We start from the raw sequence: 18,916 nt of genomic DNA on the forward strand, positions 1-18,916 counted from the left end.
CTGTTCCTCAGGGTAGCAACCAAACCACTGCACATTGTGTAGCGTTGCAAACAATTAGCTTTGACATTGGCACAGGTTTTCCCATTTTCTCTCTGCAGTCCAAACATGCCTCAGCCTAACCTAACCACATCAAGAGTCCAGCCCAACCTATCGGCTAATATTGAGAACACTAATAAACACAACTCTGCTGTCTAGACCAGTATAAACACCAGTATACTGTATTAACCAGACACCAATCCAACACTTGGACCACTAAAGTCAATAGATCACTGTCTGAACCAGTTAAGACACAAATCCTCGGTTTGAACCCGGTCGTTAGTAACTTTCACTAAAGTGTGCTGTGTTGATTTATGTCCTGACTGGAATTACTGTTGTCAACAGTGGGGATGGAAAGGTGCTAACTTCCACTGATGATATAGTTGGGTCATGGAAAAATGACTTAGAGCGTTTGAGCATTAAAAACATTTAAAAGCAGATATCCTTGCAAAAAGAAAAAAAAAATTATATATGCATTCGCGCGCACGCACGCACGCACACACACACACACACACACACACACACACACACACACACACACACACACACACACGCACAGGTTAATCTTTAATGAGGTTTCCAGCAACGGGGAGTGAAACAAACAATGAAGCAGCTTGGTGATGATAGCAGTCTTTAGTTAATTAAAAAGCTTGTTTGTCACACAGACTAAGCTGACAGAAATGTGTGAGTTAGACAACACAGCAGCTCATATCATAAAAATTAGTTCTAACATATAGAGCTTCTAAAATTTTATGCAAATTTTCAAGCAAATAGCATTTTCATTGACACAACTGTGTTTAAAACTATAAATGCTGACATTAAAAACATAAAATAGTTAAACCATCATTTGCATGCATTGCTCATCCATACCTGCCTCAGCTGAGTATTTTCAGTTGAATGTAATAGAATCCTGGCTGAAAAATCCCATTAAGACAAAATTCTGGCCAACAGATAGCTGTAACTGCAATTAACATCTAATAAAACAGAATTCATTCTAAAAGGACAATAATTCCAATTTTCCTTAAATAGGGTGACAGTGGAAAGGAAAATTGGCTCTGAACAGAAAAAAATACTTCCAGCAGATCCAGAACGACTGGCCAGGACCAACTGGGCTCTGAGATGACAGGAAAGAGGCAAACACAGAAGGACTGGCCCGTCACAATTCAGTGTAAACAAGGTTATTGGCAGTGCAGTGTCTACAGTTCATATGAAAGAAAAAAAAATTTCTTAAAATTTCCACATCTGCTCATCCAAAGTTCAACATGACACACCCTAACCCAAACCAAATCATTGAGTAGAAAAATATCCTTATCAGGAAGACTCTTAAAGGGTCATGGGTAGGTCATCATGGGGTCCTGGATCTTTTATTAAATGTAGGAAGGTTTAATTGGAGTAGCAAATTACGTTGTAAAGAAATGTATAAAAGATGTGTTGGAAGTCTCTGACTAAGAAACAAGAAATTACAAAATTCTTAGTTTATCATTCATTCATTCATTCATTCATATATATATATATATATATATATATATATATATATATATATATATATATATATGTATATATATATATATATATATATATATATATATATATATATATATATATATATATATCACATTTTCCCCTCTATTCCAACCCTTGACATCCAAGCTGTGTTCTAGGTTTATTTATTTTGTGAAAGGAGTTAAACTTCCTGACTGTGTCATCTGGATCATATACTTCTGTGTTAATCTGCATCTTGCTCTGAAATTAACTCCTATGTGTGAAGAAATCCTCTGAACCCGTTTTGTACTATAACACCAGCTCGTGCTCATGGTTCTGGTCTTCTCTCTCCTCCCTTACTTTTGTCTTTGGTGACGTCAGCGATGGAACACCTTTAAATGACAGCACTTTGTTCCAGAACTGGTAGCTGACGCTGATAACTTCAATTCAGCCCGAAACGCTGGATCAAGCTCGTTGGTCGGTTCCTGTCGCAGACGGACCGAACTGTTCCGCCACCTGGGAAGCAGCGGGGAGATCCGGTTCGTTTTAATTTGGACCCTTCCAGAAACACCGTCAGAACCCTGCTTGGAGAACCACAGAGGTGAGCGCGCGCAGGGTTTTTACGGTACTTGGCAATACTTCTACAAATGGGCTTATGATACGTATAATAGTAGTGATAAATAAATAAAAAATAAAAAAATAACGCCGGTTCAAACACAAAAATTTTAGATAATTACCTGTTTGAATCCAAAACTCCTATAGAAGACAAATGCTTTAATGCAGTTTGTTAAAAATAAATTAAAATAATTAGAAGTTGGCGTCAGCAATCTTTTCATTCCGTTTCATATTTAGCTTTAAATTATGATGATGATGATGATGATGATGATGATTATTGTTATTATTATTATTATTATTATTGTTGTTGTTGTTGTTGTTGTTGTTGTTATGGTGTGCTCAATGTTCCGTCCCCAGTCCATGGCTGTCTTCCCTCGGAGCCGCTGCTGGTGGGTTCTGGTTCTGGTTCTGGGTTCGTGCGTGTCTCTGGAGTTTGGAGACGACAACCGCGCGGAGCGCGCGCTCTGTGCTTCGTGTCTGCAAGGAAAACAAACTGGTTTCTCCACTCTGGTAATGTCTGCATATATGATCTATGTTTCTTCTCTTTTACATCAAAATCAGAAATAACTGAAGAAATCATTACATTTAAACCCTGCAAGCCAAACAAGTCTTGTTTTTATTTCTCATAAACTCGTATATTATCCGACATAGCCCATCCCAATAGCCAAGTTCTAATAATATAATATTTTTACATCATTTAGCCATGCATATAGCCTACATATTGAATTTCATAAATAATTTTGTTTATCCTTTACTGTTTTATTCTCTTACACCTTCTTACGTTCAAATGTTATTTTTTCTTTTTGTTAATTTCAGATATTCTACAAAATAGTTTTCCAGTAATTAAAGTTATTTAGTGACTAATCACTATTAAAGTCACACAAGTCTATTTGATTTAATTAATGTAATTGTTTGTATCTGACATTCTTTGTTCCTGTTCATGGCTTTGATTCCTTTTTTAAATATTTATAACTACTGTGACATTATTCACTTAATTTGTAGGTTTTAGAAAATGAAGTATCCGTGTTCAACTGACCTGAGACTGCAATCAATGGAGAGAGATATACTCTTTATGTCTAATAACAAACTTTTTCTTATTGACAACTGTGCGATCAACTGCTGTAAATTTTCCCTTGTATTAAAATTTGACTAAAAAGCCATACTTAATAATTCTCCTCATGCATCTGCAGAATAGTTTGTACTAGCAGAGGCTGATGTGCGCCTCTGTCTTTGGCTCAATTTTCCTCTTCAGTAATTCTGTCTTCATAAACCAGTAGCACTACAGTGTCAGCATTTATTTTGTCAGTTCCATCAAACACAACCTTCTGGTGGCTGTTTTAAGTGAAATCCAATAATAGAAATGGTTAAAGAAGCAACATTCACTGACAGGGTGACACTTCTGGGCAAACAGCAACATGGTGGAATTACACTTTAAACCCCAGGGTCCCAAAAAGTCTCAAAGTTAGTTATGAGCTTGTCAGGATTTTATAAAATTGTAAACTATTTATATACAGAGCTCAGCATAAATGAGTACAACCCCTTTAAAAAGTACAAATTTTATCAGCTCAATAAACAAAAAGACAATTTCCAGATTTTTCACAAGGCTGGGTTTTATTGAACCCTTCTTTAACTCCATTACATGAAATTAAGGTTAATAGACCACAAAATCTTCAGTTTTACTAAAATTACATCTAGTATTTTTATGACCACCATGATTTTCAAGGACAGCACCAAGTCTTCTAGGCATGGAATGAACTAGTTGGCGACATGTTGCGACATCCATCTTTTTCCATTCTTCAAGAAGAACCTCGTTTAGAGCCTGGATGATGGATGGAGAGTGATGCTCAACTTGCTGCTTCAGAATTCCCCACAGGTGTTGGATTGGGTTCAGATCAGGAGACAGACTTGGCCGTTCAGTCACCTTCACCCTGTTCTTCAAAAATGCAGCAGTAGCTCCAGATGTGTGTTTTGGATCATTGTCGTGTTGGAAAAAGGCACGATGACCAAGTGTAGGGAGTGATGGCAGCATCTTCACCTTCAGTATAGAGCAGTACGTTGTTGAGTTCATGATAGCAATGAAATTCAGCTCCCCAACACCAGCAGCACTCATGCAGCCCACATAAGGACACCGCCACCACCGTTTCACTGCAGGCACCATGCATTTCTCTTTGAAACCCTCACCTTTACGACGCCATACAGTTTGGAAATCATTAGTTACAAAAACAGTGATCTTATGGCGCTTTCACATCTGGGCCAGCACAGACTGGAATGGGTGGCATCGAGCCAGGTCCCGTACCGGTAGGTTTTGTTCACACACACTTCTCAGGAATGGGAAATCTGCGAGCACGTGGGCAGTGCAAAAGATGGACGGAATGTCTATGGTGTCTCCCTTAAACGACGGCTGTGCAGCTCAAGTCACGGCAGCACTACCTCTCTCTCTCTGTGTGTGTGTGTGTGTGTGTGTGTGTGTGTGTGTGTGTGTGTGTGTGTGTGTGTGTGTGTGTGTGTGTGTGTGTGCGTGCGTGCACATGCTCCTCACTGCACTGCGGAGAGACGCAGCTTCAATCAGAGGTGACGTTGACTTCTCAGTATCCATAATGGTATTTAATCGTGCATGTGATTTAAAAGCTGCTTGGTCTGGTCTGTGCTGGCCCAAATGTGAAAGTGCCATTTGTCTCATCACTCCAGAGTCTAGAGTCTAGAGAGTAGTCTTCATCTCTTTCAGCATGGGCCCTAGCAGATCCTAGGTGCGTTTTTTTGTGCATGGGATTTAGGAGAGGCTTCCTTCGTGGACGATACCCATGCATGCCATTTCTCTGCACTGTGAGCTGTACGGTGTCACAGGAAACGATCATTCCAGTTTGGCTTTCTACTGCTTTAGCTAACTGCAGTGAACTTGCATGTTGATTTTCTTCAACCCTTCTCATCAGGTGACGCTCCTGTCTAGAAATGGCTTTTCTTTGTTAAGTAATGCCCTTTTATAGTCACCTGTCTGCTGGACACCTCTTAAATGAATCATTAGACTCACCTGTGGTTGAATGCCTGTTAATTTGAATTTTGTAGTCTTAAGTGTGGCTTTGCAACATGGGCTTGAATGGTTTCATTAGGAAAATCACTTGTGTGTGTGTGTGTGTGTGTGTGTGTGTGTGTGTGTGTGTTGTATTTTATCATAGTTCTAAAATGATGGTTTGATCGGAGCAAACTTTCAATAGATCTGACAAACAAGACTGGCTATGGCTACTGACTCTTTAATGGAACCATTATCAGCCACCTTCTCTACATGGATGACATAAGCTGTATGCCAAGAGCGAGTGAGACATCGAGTCACTGATCCACACCATCAGGATCTACAGCACTGATGTCGGAAAGTCATTCAGACTTGAGAAGTGTGGTTGGATGATGACAAATAAAAGGGAAGGTAGCCCACTCATAAGGGGTCTCACTCCCAGAAGGAACAATAGCAGACATTGAGGACAGCTACAAGTACCTTGGTATCCCACAAGCAAATGGAAATCTTGATGAGGCCACAAGGAAAGGAGTCACAGCCAAATACCTACAATGAGTAAGGCACGTCCTAAGAAGTCAGCTCAATTGCAAGAACAAGATCTGGGCAATAAACAGCTACGCCCTGCCAGTAATCAGATGTCCTGCAGGAATAATAAGCTGGCCAAAGGAAGAAATACAGACCACAGATTTTAAGAAACGAAAGCTCCTAAACATGCATGGAGGGTTCCATTCCAAATCCAGCACCCTGAGACTGCACACTAGCCACAAGGAAGGCGGTCGAGGAGTGCGAGAGCCAAGGTCCAGGATGAAAAATCCAAGATCCATAAGTACATCAAGGATAAGGTCCCAACAGATGGCTTGCTCAGTGAATGTCTTAGAGTAGTAGCTCAGGAAGTAGAGTGGGTTGTCCAGTAATCGGAAGGTTGTAGGTTTGATCCCGGCTCCGACCAGAGAATGCGGCTGTTGCATCCTTGGGCAAGACACTTAACCCACCTTGACTGCTGGTGGTGGTCGGAGGGACTGGTGGCGCTAGCGTTCGACAGGCCTTGCCTCAGTCAGTGCGCCCTAGGGCAGCTGTGACTACACTGTAGCTCATCGCGAGATCAGGACGTTGTCGCCCTCTGCTGCCCGCTCTCCCCTCTCGAAAACAACAGATGAAGCAGATGCTAGAGGACAAAAGTACATACAAAATACTTTAAAAATACTCAACAGAAAACATTAAGAAAAACATGAAAAAATTACTGAAGCCACTACGAGAAAAAGGCAAAATAACAGAAAAATGTACAAACACTGGATTCCTACAGCAAGCATAATACCAAGAATCTATGGAACTCCAAAAATACACAAACAAAACACCCCACTTAGACCCATAGCAGATAGCATAGGTACACCAACATACAACATCAACATTGCAAAAATAGCATAGAACTGGCAAAAGAACTAAAGGAGATTACCATAGAAGACAACGGCATACTCATCTCACATGACGTCACATCGCTGTTCACAAAAACACCAACCCAAAAAACCATAGACATAGTAGTTAACAGAATCAGACAAGACAAGACTTTACACAAAAGAACAAACCTCACAGCAGATCACATAGCACAGCTGACAAGACTGGTAGCTAACTCCACTTACTTCACATACGATGACACAACATACAAACAACTGGAAGGCTTCACCATGGGTAACCCGTTATCAGCCACCCTGTGCGAGTATGGAGGACCTAGAGCAAAAAGCCATAGACCCCCCCCCCCCCACCACCACCCCCCCACCCCAACTGCAAAATGAAGTTAAGGAAACGCTACTGAACGACATACTGGAAATCATACCAGAAGGACAAACAGAAACACTAACACAACACTTGAATAACATTGACGACACAGGCAGCATAAAGTTCACATATGAGTCAGAAACAGAAGGCAGTATAGCATTTATAGACATGAACATAACCAGACAGACCGACGGGACCCTAAGCATAAACACATACAGGAAACCAACACACACAGACCAATACTTATTATGGACATCAGAACACCCCACCATACACAAAATGTCAGTAATCAGAACATTATATCACAGAGCAAACATGATAACAGAAGCGAGAGATCGTAAACAAGAGGACAAACACATACAACATGCTTTAAAGACCTGCGGATACTTGACATGGGCGATAAACAAAGGAAAACAACAAACAACAACAGAAAGAAAAGAACAACCTAAGCAAAGAACCAGAAACCCAGAAAGACAAGAACCAAAACCAGTGATAACCCAACCATACATCAAAGGCATAACAGAAAAAATAAGAGCAACAATGAAAAAACACAACATAAACACACCAACAAAGCCATACACAACAGTTAGAAACAGACTAGTGCACCCAAAGACAAAATATCAGCTGGACTTAAATGTAGAGTCATTTACGAAATCCCATGCAAACTCTGCAATAAAACATACATAGGAGAAACCGGACGCCAACTCAACACACGAACAATAGAACATAGAAAGGAGTGCGAGAAAGAGGCAAGTCGAAAACACACGAGAGCAGCAAAAGAAGAAGCAGAAAGCACAATAAAGAAGTCAGCCGTAACAGATCACTGCACAAGAGAAAACCACATAATGGACTGGGACAACACAAGGATCATAAACACCATCCATCCATCCATTTTCGGAACCCGCTTGTCCACGTAGGGTCGCGGGGGGAGCTGGTGCCTATCTCCAGCGGTCAATGGGCAATCAGGCAGGGTACACCCTGGACAGAGTGCCAATCCATCACATGGTAACACAGAGACACACAGGACAAACAATTATGCACACACACACACACACCTAAGGACAATTTAGACAGACCAATCAACCTAACAGTCATGTTTATGGACTGTGGGAGGAAGCCGGAGTACCCGGAGAGAACCCACGCATGCACAGGGAGAACATGCAAACTCCATGCAGAAAGATCCCAGGCCGGGAGGCGAACCCAGGACCTTCTCGCTGCAACAGCTCTAACCACTGCGCCACTGTGCAGCCCGATCATAAACACAGAACAACAGAAATACAAAAGATGGATAAAAGAAGCAATAGAGATAAGGAGACGTGGATGTGGGACTATGACCAGAGACAATGGGGTCTACACACTGGATCACGCATGGGACTGCATCATCGGAGAGGGGAGAGCGGGCAGCAGAGGGCGACAACGTCCTCTGCACGCCACCATCAGCATCAGCTCTGAGGATGTTTGCAGACGGAAACGAAACCGTCAGCAAGGTAAAGAGAAACCTTATCTGTGTTTTAAAAAAAGAACCAAAAATGGAATTATTGGTGCTGCTTCATGAGTTATGGTGCAGAGGGAGTTGCCATCGAGGTATGACATGGTCAAAGGTGTAGGTAGACGATGAGTAGGGAGTTGCAGTCTGTTCACTATGGCGGGGTCCAGCAGGTTGCACTTGCAGCCTAAGTCCAGGAGGACATGTGAGGTGACTGACGGTTAACAAAAGGAGAGAACACAGGTAATAGAGCATCATCATGAAAACTACCCACCAGTAATCCTGGTGCTACTGGCAGGCTGCACCTTTTGACTGTAGTGGGCAGTTGTGTACGTAATGGCTGGTTTGGCCGCAGTAGAGGCATAACCCGGCACTCAACCTTCTTTGCCTCTCTTCCGGGGAGAGACTGGTCCTGCCGACCTGCATAGGTTCCTCGGAGGGAACAGGTGCTGTCGCCTGTGGAGAGACTGGAAGGAATGGGGTTGGTGAAGATGAATAGTGAGTACCTGTGTTAAGCTCACGCCGTCATTTATCAATGTTTTGGGCCAGCTTGATGAGATCTTCCAGCGAGGCAGGTTCAGGACAGAGGGCTAGTTAGTGACTTTGTCACTCAGACAATGAATGAAATGATGGAATGTAAGCTTAGATGTTTTGTAGCAAAACCTTCTTAAGTATCTGAGAGATATTTTGATGTCTGGGTTGTAATATCATTCTGATTGTATGGTTTACCAAGCTATTAATTACTCACGAAAAACCATCCGATGCCAGCGTGCAGGTCTAAGATACCCTTGTGTGACGGCAGCTCTCGGTGGTCCGGAGGAAAGGCAGCCAGATTGGTGATGTCACCGGAGTGGAGTGGCCCCTGGAATCTAAAAGAGTCGTAGTTCCCTTTGAATTCAATTATCACCAGCCATAAGATGCTACCAGGGTCTGCTAGTTAGACGTTCCACATCTGAGTTGATGCGTCTGTTGCCACTTGCAAGCATTGCAAAGACTTTGACCTTGAGTCAAAAGAGAGGTTCCAAGTGCTTTGCTCAAATGGTCGGCCGAACTGGCAAGCGGCTGAGAACCGGCTAGTCCATGAAGTGAACTAGCCTATACTAACTAGTGTTTACAAATTTAGACAAATCAGAGTTTGACAAGTTTAAAGGCGTTACCAAAATATCTCGGCGACTATTCCTTAGTGTAAAGTAAAGTCTTATTAAACATTACTGTGAATAATAATATTATGTGTGAATATAGTGATAGCTTAACATTATCAAATTCGACAATTACTAATTTTGTGTAATTTAAGATCTGAAATAAATCATTACAGGAAAATAATTCATGTCAACCCATCCTTCATTAATGTAGCGTATTGGACACCTTATTAAAACACTTTGGATTTAAACAAATTGTAATTTCAACAAAATATGATTATATAAAACTTCTAAAATTATAAAGTCATTTATGAGCCAGGAAAAATAAACTTAATTCAAAGATGATGTGTCAGGGTCTGAGGTGAGTGGTCCTACCATAACCTGTGAGTGCTTAATTACAGGTTGGTGAAGCCGAGGAGAGGCAGCTGTAGCTGATTCTCCATCACTCAAACAACTGTTTGGCTGTTTGTTTAAAAGTTGTTAATAAAGGTTTTTGAATAAAGTATCACAGCGACCAGCATCCCGGAATGTGTTGCGATCGATGACGCAATGCTCTGTAATGAGTGTTAATTACAATTAATTAAGGACCACAAGACATTAAAATTTCATATCTAGTACGAAATCCATCTTGCGGACACTGGTTTATTTAATAAGAAGATTGGATCTTTTTAAGGCAGGGATTTAGATGACACCTTGTATTAACTGAGAGACAAGAGAAGAGAGAGAGACCTTCAAACGTTTAAGATAGTTTATTACAAAATAATTTTAAACAATTGAAACAAGACTAACTCTGCTAATGATGGATGCTCTGTTTGAATGAGGTGTGAGATGGTTGGTGTGTGTGTGAATGAGTGTCATTCAGAACCCTCGTACCCGGAGAAACAAGTCTGAGCGGGAGATGATGTTTTGCTTCTAACTTATCAGAGTAGCTTCATAACCACATGAGACGCCATTTTGTCGCATCCACATACCCTCAGAATTGAGACCTCCGTACAGATCCGGATGCCAGGTCCAAGACACTCTTCTGGTACTGGAGCCGATGAAACAGCGTCGACAGTACGACAAACCAGTCTTTGGATAGACTCCAGGTAAAAAGCAACAGGTGGTTCACAGCATCAAAAAGGGGACCCTCCTTGGGTCAGCGAGTTCAGCTTTTATTCTGAAAGGTACCTTTGCTTGGTTGGTAACAAACAACAGAATTTTCCCAGCTTGAATGTTCTCAGCTTAAAAAGAGAAGCACAGAATGGCCGGTCCGATACTTCACTTAGCATGCGGTGAACTTCATGGGATCTTGAGAACTGACTTAAGATGGCATTGGAACTGTTTTATTAATCTGGATGTTTTTGATTCTGGACGAATCAAAGCTGGTAGATTTATAAACACAACAGAGACTATGGCTGTGTTCGAGATGAGCCAGTTCTGCGCAGATTAGACCAGCGGTGATCGGCGAGCAGTGCATGCCGGTTAGATTTGTGTCCGACTTGACGCCGACTTGCTCTGACGTCATGCATACGTAGGCAACGATAACCTCGTGAGATCAAGGCGGCCGCAGGTTTTGGAGCAAGGCGCTGCAGTTGCTCTCCACCGGCTGCAAAACCTAGTGTCATGATCGCAGGAAGCTTCCTGACCCACATGAAAGAATCACCACAAGGCAGGAGGTAAGAAAATATGAATTTGATTTTATTAAATGAAAAAATAATAATAACGAAGGACGCAGCTCCAAACGGGTGCTGGAAAAGCCAACGGGAACTAAGGGCGAACTTAGACGAAGCGGAAACCGGGTCGGGGTCTAAAAATAGAAACAAACACACGGAGGTTAAACCAGGAACGAGAGAACCAGAAACAATAGAGGGAAGGGAGCTCTTACGGAGCCAGAACAGTGGATGAATGTGAGGAGAGGGTAGGTCAGGTCTGGTCGATGGAGAATTAGGTTGAGGCTGGATGGATGTGGTTGACGAATATCCAGAGCAGGTGAACGGCGGAGAGCAGATGACCAGGGGAGAATGAGTGGCAAGGCTGAGGTACACACTCCAGGACAGAAGAGAACTCAGGCTGAGACTTGGTAGTAGAACTGGGGGAGGCAGGACAGGTAATTAAACAGGACAAGCAGAGCAAGATTGCAAAAATTGTACAATTTCAGGACAAGGCTGGAAGCTACCCAGGTGAGAGTATCAACCGGCGCTGGAGTGTGGACACACCACTCCTTAAATCCCCTGGCCTTGCTGATGGGAAATCAGCAGCAGCTGAGGCTCTCCGACACGCCCACCTGCAATTAGACTCAGAGGGAAAAACAGCAGACTCATGACACCTAGGGGATGACGGGAAACGCCTGGCTCTCACCTGATCTAAGATCTGATTGGTTCATATTTTGATCCAAACATCCGGTGGTAGAACATGAAATGTTAGTTGGTCACATGTGTTCTGTAAATCATGTTACGTTGATGATGACAACTATATAAGCCATAAAGAGAAATGCGATTTGTGTTCTTTTGTCATGTTTCCTATGAGCACACTAAACCTACAGCTGATGACCTTTACTTATTATTACAGTCAGGTCTTCATATACAATATATGATATCCACAAGCACGTGAGGATGTGTTTCAGCTGCTAACAGGCACCAGAATTAAAATAAATAATTAAACAAGTATGAACGCTACCGCGATATCTTCGTCCGCCGTCATCCGTGAGCTACACATGTAGGGAAATCTGTACGACTTAAATGCCGGCTTTCAGCCACTCCCCTGCTGCTTCCGTCTGTTTTCCCGGCGAGGCGCAGCTCAAGTCGAACACGGCCTATGCCACGCTTCAGACTAGGATGGTTCTGATTGGATCAGCAGCAGCAATGTGTCATGCAGTTGTTTTCCTTACGTGTGTCAATGTGTCTAATGAACTAGATTAAGTCATATTACTTATTCAAACATATTAATCATAACATTGTGATTTCACAGATCGGTCACATTGTATTATTGACCAACAGTTGTTTTGATTAGCTTTATTGAAAATAGAGTTCTTTGATTTAATAAAAGAAAAGAGTCTATTCATCTTCTGTCTTCATTGCTGGAAAGTAAACAGTTTAGAAGCACTATGCATGACCTTGAGGCTGTTTCATGCACTCTGGCGCCGTGTCAAAAACAACTGTGGAAAAAGGGTAAATAACCTTGGAGGAATAGCTCCTTCATCACGTTACAGCTCCCTGTCTCAATCCTGCAGTTATTTGCACACTTATATACTACACACTCAAAGCCTTACAGCGTACGTTCTCCAAGTGCACTTTGCTGAGATCGGGCCTTTGTTAGGTGATGTTCAGCCAGGGTGATGGTGCCCTGTAGGCTGAAGGGGCGATGACAGCGCACCACTCCTGGGTACCTGCTGGGAGCCCCTCTGTAAACTGCTCCAGCACAACGAGCTCAAACATGGATAGTTCCCCCAGAACATCAATGAAAAAAGAAAAAACGGAGTTCCCCAAAAGAAGAAAAGACAGAAAGGTGGAGTCTGTGAAGTCTTTCTGGATTTTTATTGCTTGAAATGCTCTTCATGTATTGATTTGTCCAAAAGGGAATAATTTTGATAGCGTCTGAAATGTACAGTCCAGGAAAATCCTCGTCCAATCAAGGTGAACATCTTTTTCTAAATGATTGGCTCATACATTCATCGAACTGTTCCTTTTGACTGTCCCCCCCCCCCCCCCCCCCCCCGTGCATACCTCTTTATGTGTTCTTGGTTGGAGAAATGTAGATGATGGAGTTGTTGTCTGTGAAAGCAAAAAATAACTCTGATATCGTCTGATCTCATTGGTGCAGCGATACTGACCTCTAGTGGCAAATTACTGAAACACTTAGTACAAACTTGGTGGTGATTAAATACACTGTACTTTTAAAAAAATCTGAATCAACTTATTTCTCCTCTCTGAATCTATAAATATAAAACTTAAAGACTGCAAGAAACCCTGAATGTAAAAATATTTACAGACACTAATATTGTTTTATTTTCTGTGTCCCATCCCGCAGTAACGCGATCAAAATAGCCAAAATCAAGCTTTCACAGATTGAGTGTTACAGCTTCTGTTATAATCCTCCACCTGATGTAAAACTTAATTAGAATTTCATCCCAACTAACATGAAGATGGAAATGAAATGGACAGAAAGAAGAAGAGAGGTCGGGGAGAAAGTTAATGAAAAGAAAGAATACAAGATGTACAAGCTTCTAGACAGGCAGAGAGAGAGAGAGAGAGAGAGAGAGAGAGAGAGAGAGAGAGAGAGAGAGAGAGAGAGAGAGAGAGAGAGAGAGAGAGAGAGAGAGAGAGAGAGAGAGAAAACACACAAAATAACAGAAGAAAGAATACACAGTTACTAACAGTACATATGTATGTACATAGGCCTGTACAGCTGATACTGGAGAGCAAACAGATAATATTAATTGAAGTATTTTGTTCCAAAAACAGGACAAGTTGATGTGTCTGAGAACACCTGAGTCCGTGTGTGTGTGTGTGTGTGTGTGTGTGTGTGTGTGTGTGTGTGTGTGTGTGTGTGTGTGTGTGTGTGTGTGTGTGTGTGCAGGGGAGCTGCCAGAGATTTTGGGCCCCATGAAAAAATATCAAGTTGGGCCCCCTGGGGGCTCGTCCATAGCTGGAGCTGGGGTTCCACCCTCCCAGATTCGAAAAGAGAAAAAAATATAATATATTTACTTTATATTAGTGTTTCAGTTTTGCTTAATTATGTAGGTCTACATGCATTCTTACTTATTTACATATCATTTTCACCAGCTGTCTCTCATTAAACAGTGACTTTCCTTCAACAGAATTAGCAATATCACTGCTGGAAAAAGCAGGAAATGCACATGCTGAAAGGTGTTAATCTCCTTTTCCCTATTACTCCCTTAAAATGTGTTTATTTATTCTAAAATTTTATGTGATGATAAAATTCAAATTTGGATATCTAATTAAATTTCCATGTTGTGTCAAAGCTTTACATAACTACATTTTCAGCTGTCTTTCCTCTTGAAATCAAGTATTTCTGTATGACTGACAAAAATTAAGGATTCACTGCTGACAAGGTGACTTCTTTATTAAGTCTCCATGGCTTCATCATAGACACAAAATGAATAAGCACACAGATCAAACCGGAGTCAGTTAGGGTTACATAAAATTTTAATGTTGGACAACTTTGCATGAATATGTATATAAGTCTCTAGAAACCCATTTTTCTCAACAACAAAAAACTGCTAAAAATATATTCAGCCTTGATTGTACACAACAAGATTTATTATTTACAGTGATATAATTAATAATGCTCCTGAGTGACATATCTTGTTTTTGATTTGTTCAAAGCAGTCACCATTATTTTAGCAGCAGAATAAATAATGACGAGTTTTAGAAAATTAAGTTTATTTATTACAATTATTAATAGCTTTTGTTTCATTTTTGCTCTCTGATGAATTATTTGGAAATGACTGATTTTTGGTTTGTGTTCTAAAAGCTACATAAACAAATTACATCTTGTAAAACCTCCCATAAGTCAGTCAGATTCAAAACATTTCATTTCAAGGTGTTTAGTAGATGAAGAGGTTTTTTTTTTCTTGTATGGTGCCTTCAAAAAAGTGCTTCACAGTAATAATCTCACAGTAATTTATGTTACATTAACAGACTAAATGACAATGCTTCAACCTGCCCAGCATCCAAAACAATCTATACATTTTTACTGATTGATATATTTAATTATCATTATGTGGAAAAACAATGTGTTTATCACCAAAAATAGCCTTTTTATATTCCTTTGTAATAGTACTGATAGAGAAGAGAGCCTTAAGTGATTCCCACAGACCCCCTTAAATGAGGCTGCTAGCTAACATGCTACATTGCTCACCTTCTTGAGGTTCATTGGGTTGTGAGGGGACACCTGCTGACATATCATCAGCTGCTGATTCTGGTAGGGACAAGGACAACAACCCATTTACCATGATTATATGAAACATAGTTCCTCTCACTGTGGATATCAGAGCTAGCAAACAGGTTGAATTTAACCACTAACTAACTAAACCCACATTTCTTTGAGAAAAACTGTGTGACATACTGACACCCTCTCTTCTGCCTGTCCTCTTTCTCCTTTCTTTCTTTCCTTTTCTGTGACCCAGACTTTGTTAATGCAGACATATTTACTGCAGCCTTGGTGCACTCCGCTGTCTGAGCTGGCCTCGCCTGCTACGCTGTCCCTCAGCCAGGTGGACTGTACCATTTCACACCATTAGGGGGGGTTCCAAATTAATTAGTCATAGGGACCTCTGAATAAATATACATTTCATAAAGACTAAAATATTGTTTGTTTAATGTCTTAAATGAGAAAAAAATCTGCAAAGTACTTGTGATTTTTAAACTTTATTTTTTTTATTCAACTTTGAAACATTTTTGGGCCCCTGACAGCTGTGGGCCCTTGGAATCTTTCTAATCTTTCACCGCTTTACGGCGCCCCTGTGTGTGTGTGTGTGTGTGTGTGTGTGTGTGTGTGTGTGTGTGTGTGCGTGTCTGCTCTGAGAGTGGAGAGTTTTTCCTCTCCACTGTCACTACATGCTTGGTTAGTATGAGGATTGTTGTAAAGACAGGGACACAACAGATTTAACGCTGAAAGTCACTCAGTGGGCACATCTAAATTGAGCTATGACAATAATTATGTTAACCGGATTGGGAGCCTCAATCTGAGGTGGCAGAGGTGCCTGCCTTGTAATCAGAAGGTTGTAGCTTCAAGCCCTGCTCAGGCTGTTGCAGTTGCTGTGTCCTTGGGCAAGATACTTCACCCACCTTGCCTGCTGGTGGTGATTGGGGGGACTGGTAGCGTCAGTGTTTGGCAGCCTCACTTTTGTCAGTGTGTTCCAGGGCAGCTGTGGCTACAATGTAGCTCATGGCCACCAGTGTGTAAATGTGTGTGTGCGTGTATGTGTGTATGGGGGAATTGCTATATGTGTTGTTAAGCACCTTGGGGTTGTAGAACCCTAGAAGGAGACGTTTGACGGCACAATGGTAGGTGATAACAGTCTCCATTTTGTGATGGCAATCTTCCTGTTCATGTCCGCCTACAGCAACACACACCACCACCACCCCGCAACCACCTCCACCCAGCCAGTCTCCCCCATCCCCTGAACTTACACCACTCCACACCATCTCCCCCCACTATCAACCCCCCATGGCACCATACCCTCCCTCGCTCTCCCCTCTCACTTACATCAGACCAGGTGAGGAGAGAACTGAGGCGGCCAACCCTAACCTGTCCAAACTCTACACACAGAAACATTTTGTGGTCATTTTTAGGAAGAGTTCACAGCATAATTCTCAATGAGACATTCTAATGCTTCTGTTCTAATGTTCTGTTTGTTTTTATTCCCAGAAATGCTCACTTAAGTGCAGAAGAGCGCTGGATAGCCACAGACCGCACATGTGCCAGAATTTACTGTTTGAGGAGGATAACAGCCTTTCTCTTGATGCTGACCCTCACCAACAGCTAGAACAGGAAGCAGTGGGTGCCTTGATGCCTTCTGATGATGATGCAACAAGTCCAGAACATCAGCTTGTCAAAAAGTACGGTGGCTTCATGAAACGTTATGGTGGTTTCATTTCTCGTCGCTCCTCCCCACAGAAGGTAATAAAAGACATGAAAAACCTGGATGAGGAAGAAAACATTCGCTTCAATATCCTAAAACTCCTTACTGCTGCAAAACATGATGGTAACATTGAAGAGACTAATGGAGAGGAGATTGTGAAAAGGTCTGAAGATCCCATCCATCACTCTGAAGAAGAAATGGCACCAGGCAATCTGTTAGAGGGAGTGTTAAGTCGTGGGCTGAAGAAGCGATACGGAGGGTTTATGAGGCGTGTGGGCCGGCCTGAATGGCTTGTGAACGGCAGCAAGAGTGGAGGGGAGCTAAAAAGATCTTGTGAGAATGGGAGTGGGCTTCAGAAAAGGTATGGGGGGTTTATGGATTAGTGAGTACTTTTACCTTTGAAGCTTTTCTTCTCAGCTAACCTTTTTAGCATGTGGACATGTTGGCGTTTGCATTGACTTCCTGACTTCTGTCATGACTTGAATGTAACACCCATGTTTGTGCATCAGCCAACTATATCTGTTCAGTTGGTCTCAAAAGAAAAAAAACTAAAATATTTTGCACTTCCTTATATTGTTTATCTGAAAAATCTGTTCATTAAAATGTGTTGGTTGAGTGTTTAATTTCAATAAAATTTACTATTGAGTGTGGCCTCTTGTGTCGGTTCTGAGTTGTCAGACATTAAGAGGTCATATACTACCATAAAATTAGCAACTATAATTGCTTATATCTAGTTCAGGGAGAATACAGTTCTGATCAAAAATTTTAAGACCACTTGAAAAATAGACTAAAATCATGTTTTGCATTGTTCTTGAGGTCTTAATATTTCAAGTAGAGCTTGATGAACGAAGCTTCACTCTATTGGCCCTGACAATAAAAAAACGTGTCAATCATCCAAACTGACCAATCATTCATGACTATAGAAGTCAATGGCTGTGTTCGAGATGAGCCAGTTCTGCGCAGATACTGGGTGTTTCTCAGTGTCAAGGAATCTTGCCTTGATGTATTGGTCCCACCCCGGTTTCCTAGGAGATACATCATCAGGAACCACCAAGGAGTGTTCCAATGTTCATCAGATCAAATCAAATCAAATCAATCTTTATTTATATAGCAATTTATATACAAAGCATGTAACTCAAAGTGCTTAACAAATTAAAATGGCCCCACATACCGACATTCCTTCCCATCCCCAGAATTTAAAAACAGTCTGAGAATAAAAACCCCTTCACAACACACACACACACACACACACACACACACACACACACACACACACACACACACACACACACACACACACACACACACACATGCCCCCAAATGGAAAGAAAACACCATGAACTGAGTTTAGATGAGCCAAACCAGCTAAGATAAGGAAACGCCATCAGGGTAGTCATCAAACCCGACAGCAGTAGATCCACAGCAGCAGCCGAGGCACTGACACAGGGTGCCCAGAGCAGAGAGGGCGGAGACCCCCACCTCCACCTAGGCACACCTGGAAAGCACCCAGGCCACCACAGCCGACCACCGCCCCCCGGGGCAGAGGGCTCCCACAGAGGAAACACTGGAAAAAGGTTAAATTAAGGTTAAAATATAAAACAGTAAGAGCTAAAACGAAAATTGTAATGTCAAAAGTTATATAGATATTAAAATAATGTTGATCATAAATCTATGGTTTAAAAGAAATATATATATATATATATATATATATATATATATATATATATATATAAACTCTGTTTAAAAATACATTAAATAAATAAATAGATAAACAAATAACCCAATTAATT

The 18,916-nt window shown here is 41.5% G+C and overlaps 1 protein-coding gene across 1 annotated transcript; it reads left to right on the forward strand.

The window, feature by feature from the left end:
* Nucleotides 1–1,905: 1,905 nt before the first annotated feature.
* On the forward strand, nucleotides 1,906–17,776 carry LOC107383267 (proenkephalin-A). Its single transcript, XM_015955793.3, has 3 exons — nucleotides 1,906–2,119; nucleotides 2,491–2,643; nucleotides 16,913–17,776. Exons 2-3 carry the CDS (start codon nucleotides 2,494–2,496, stop codon nucleotides 17,507–17,509), a joined length of 747 nt encoding a protein of 248 aa, XP_015811279.1. The 5' UTR covers nucleotides 1,906–2,119; nucleotides 2,491–2,493; the 3' UTR covers nucleotides 17,510–17,776.
* Nucleotides 17,777–18,916: the final 1,140 nt, after the last annotated feature.

The sequence above is a fragment of the Nothobranchius furzeri genome, chromosome 11 (assembly GCF_043380555.1).
Source record: "Nothobranchius furzeri strain GRZ-AD chromosome 11, NfurGRZ-RIMD1, whole genome shotgun sequence".
Lineage (NCBI taxonomy): Eukaryota > Metazoa > Chordata > Actinopteri > Cyprinodontiformes > Nothobranchiidae > Nothobranchius > Nothobranchius furzeri.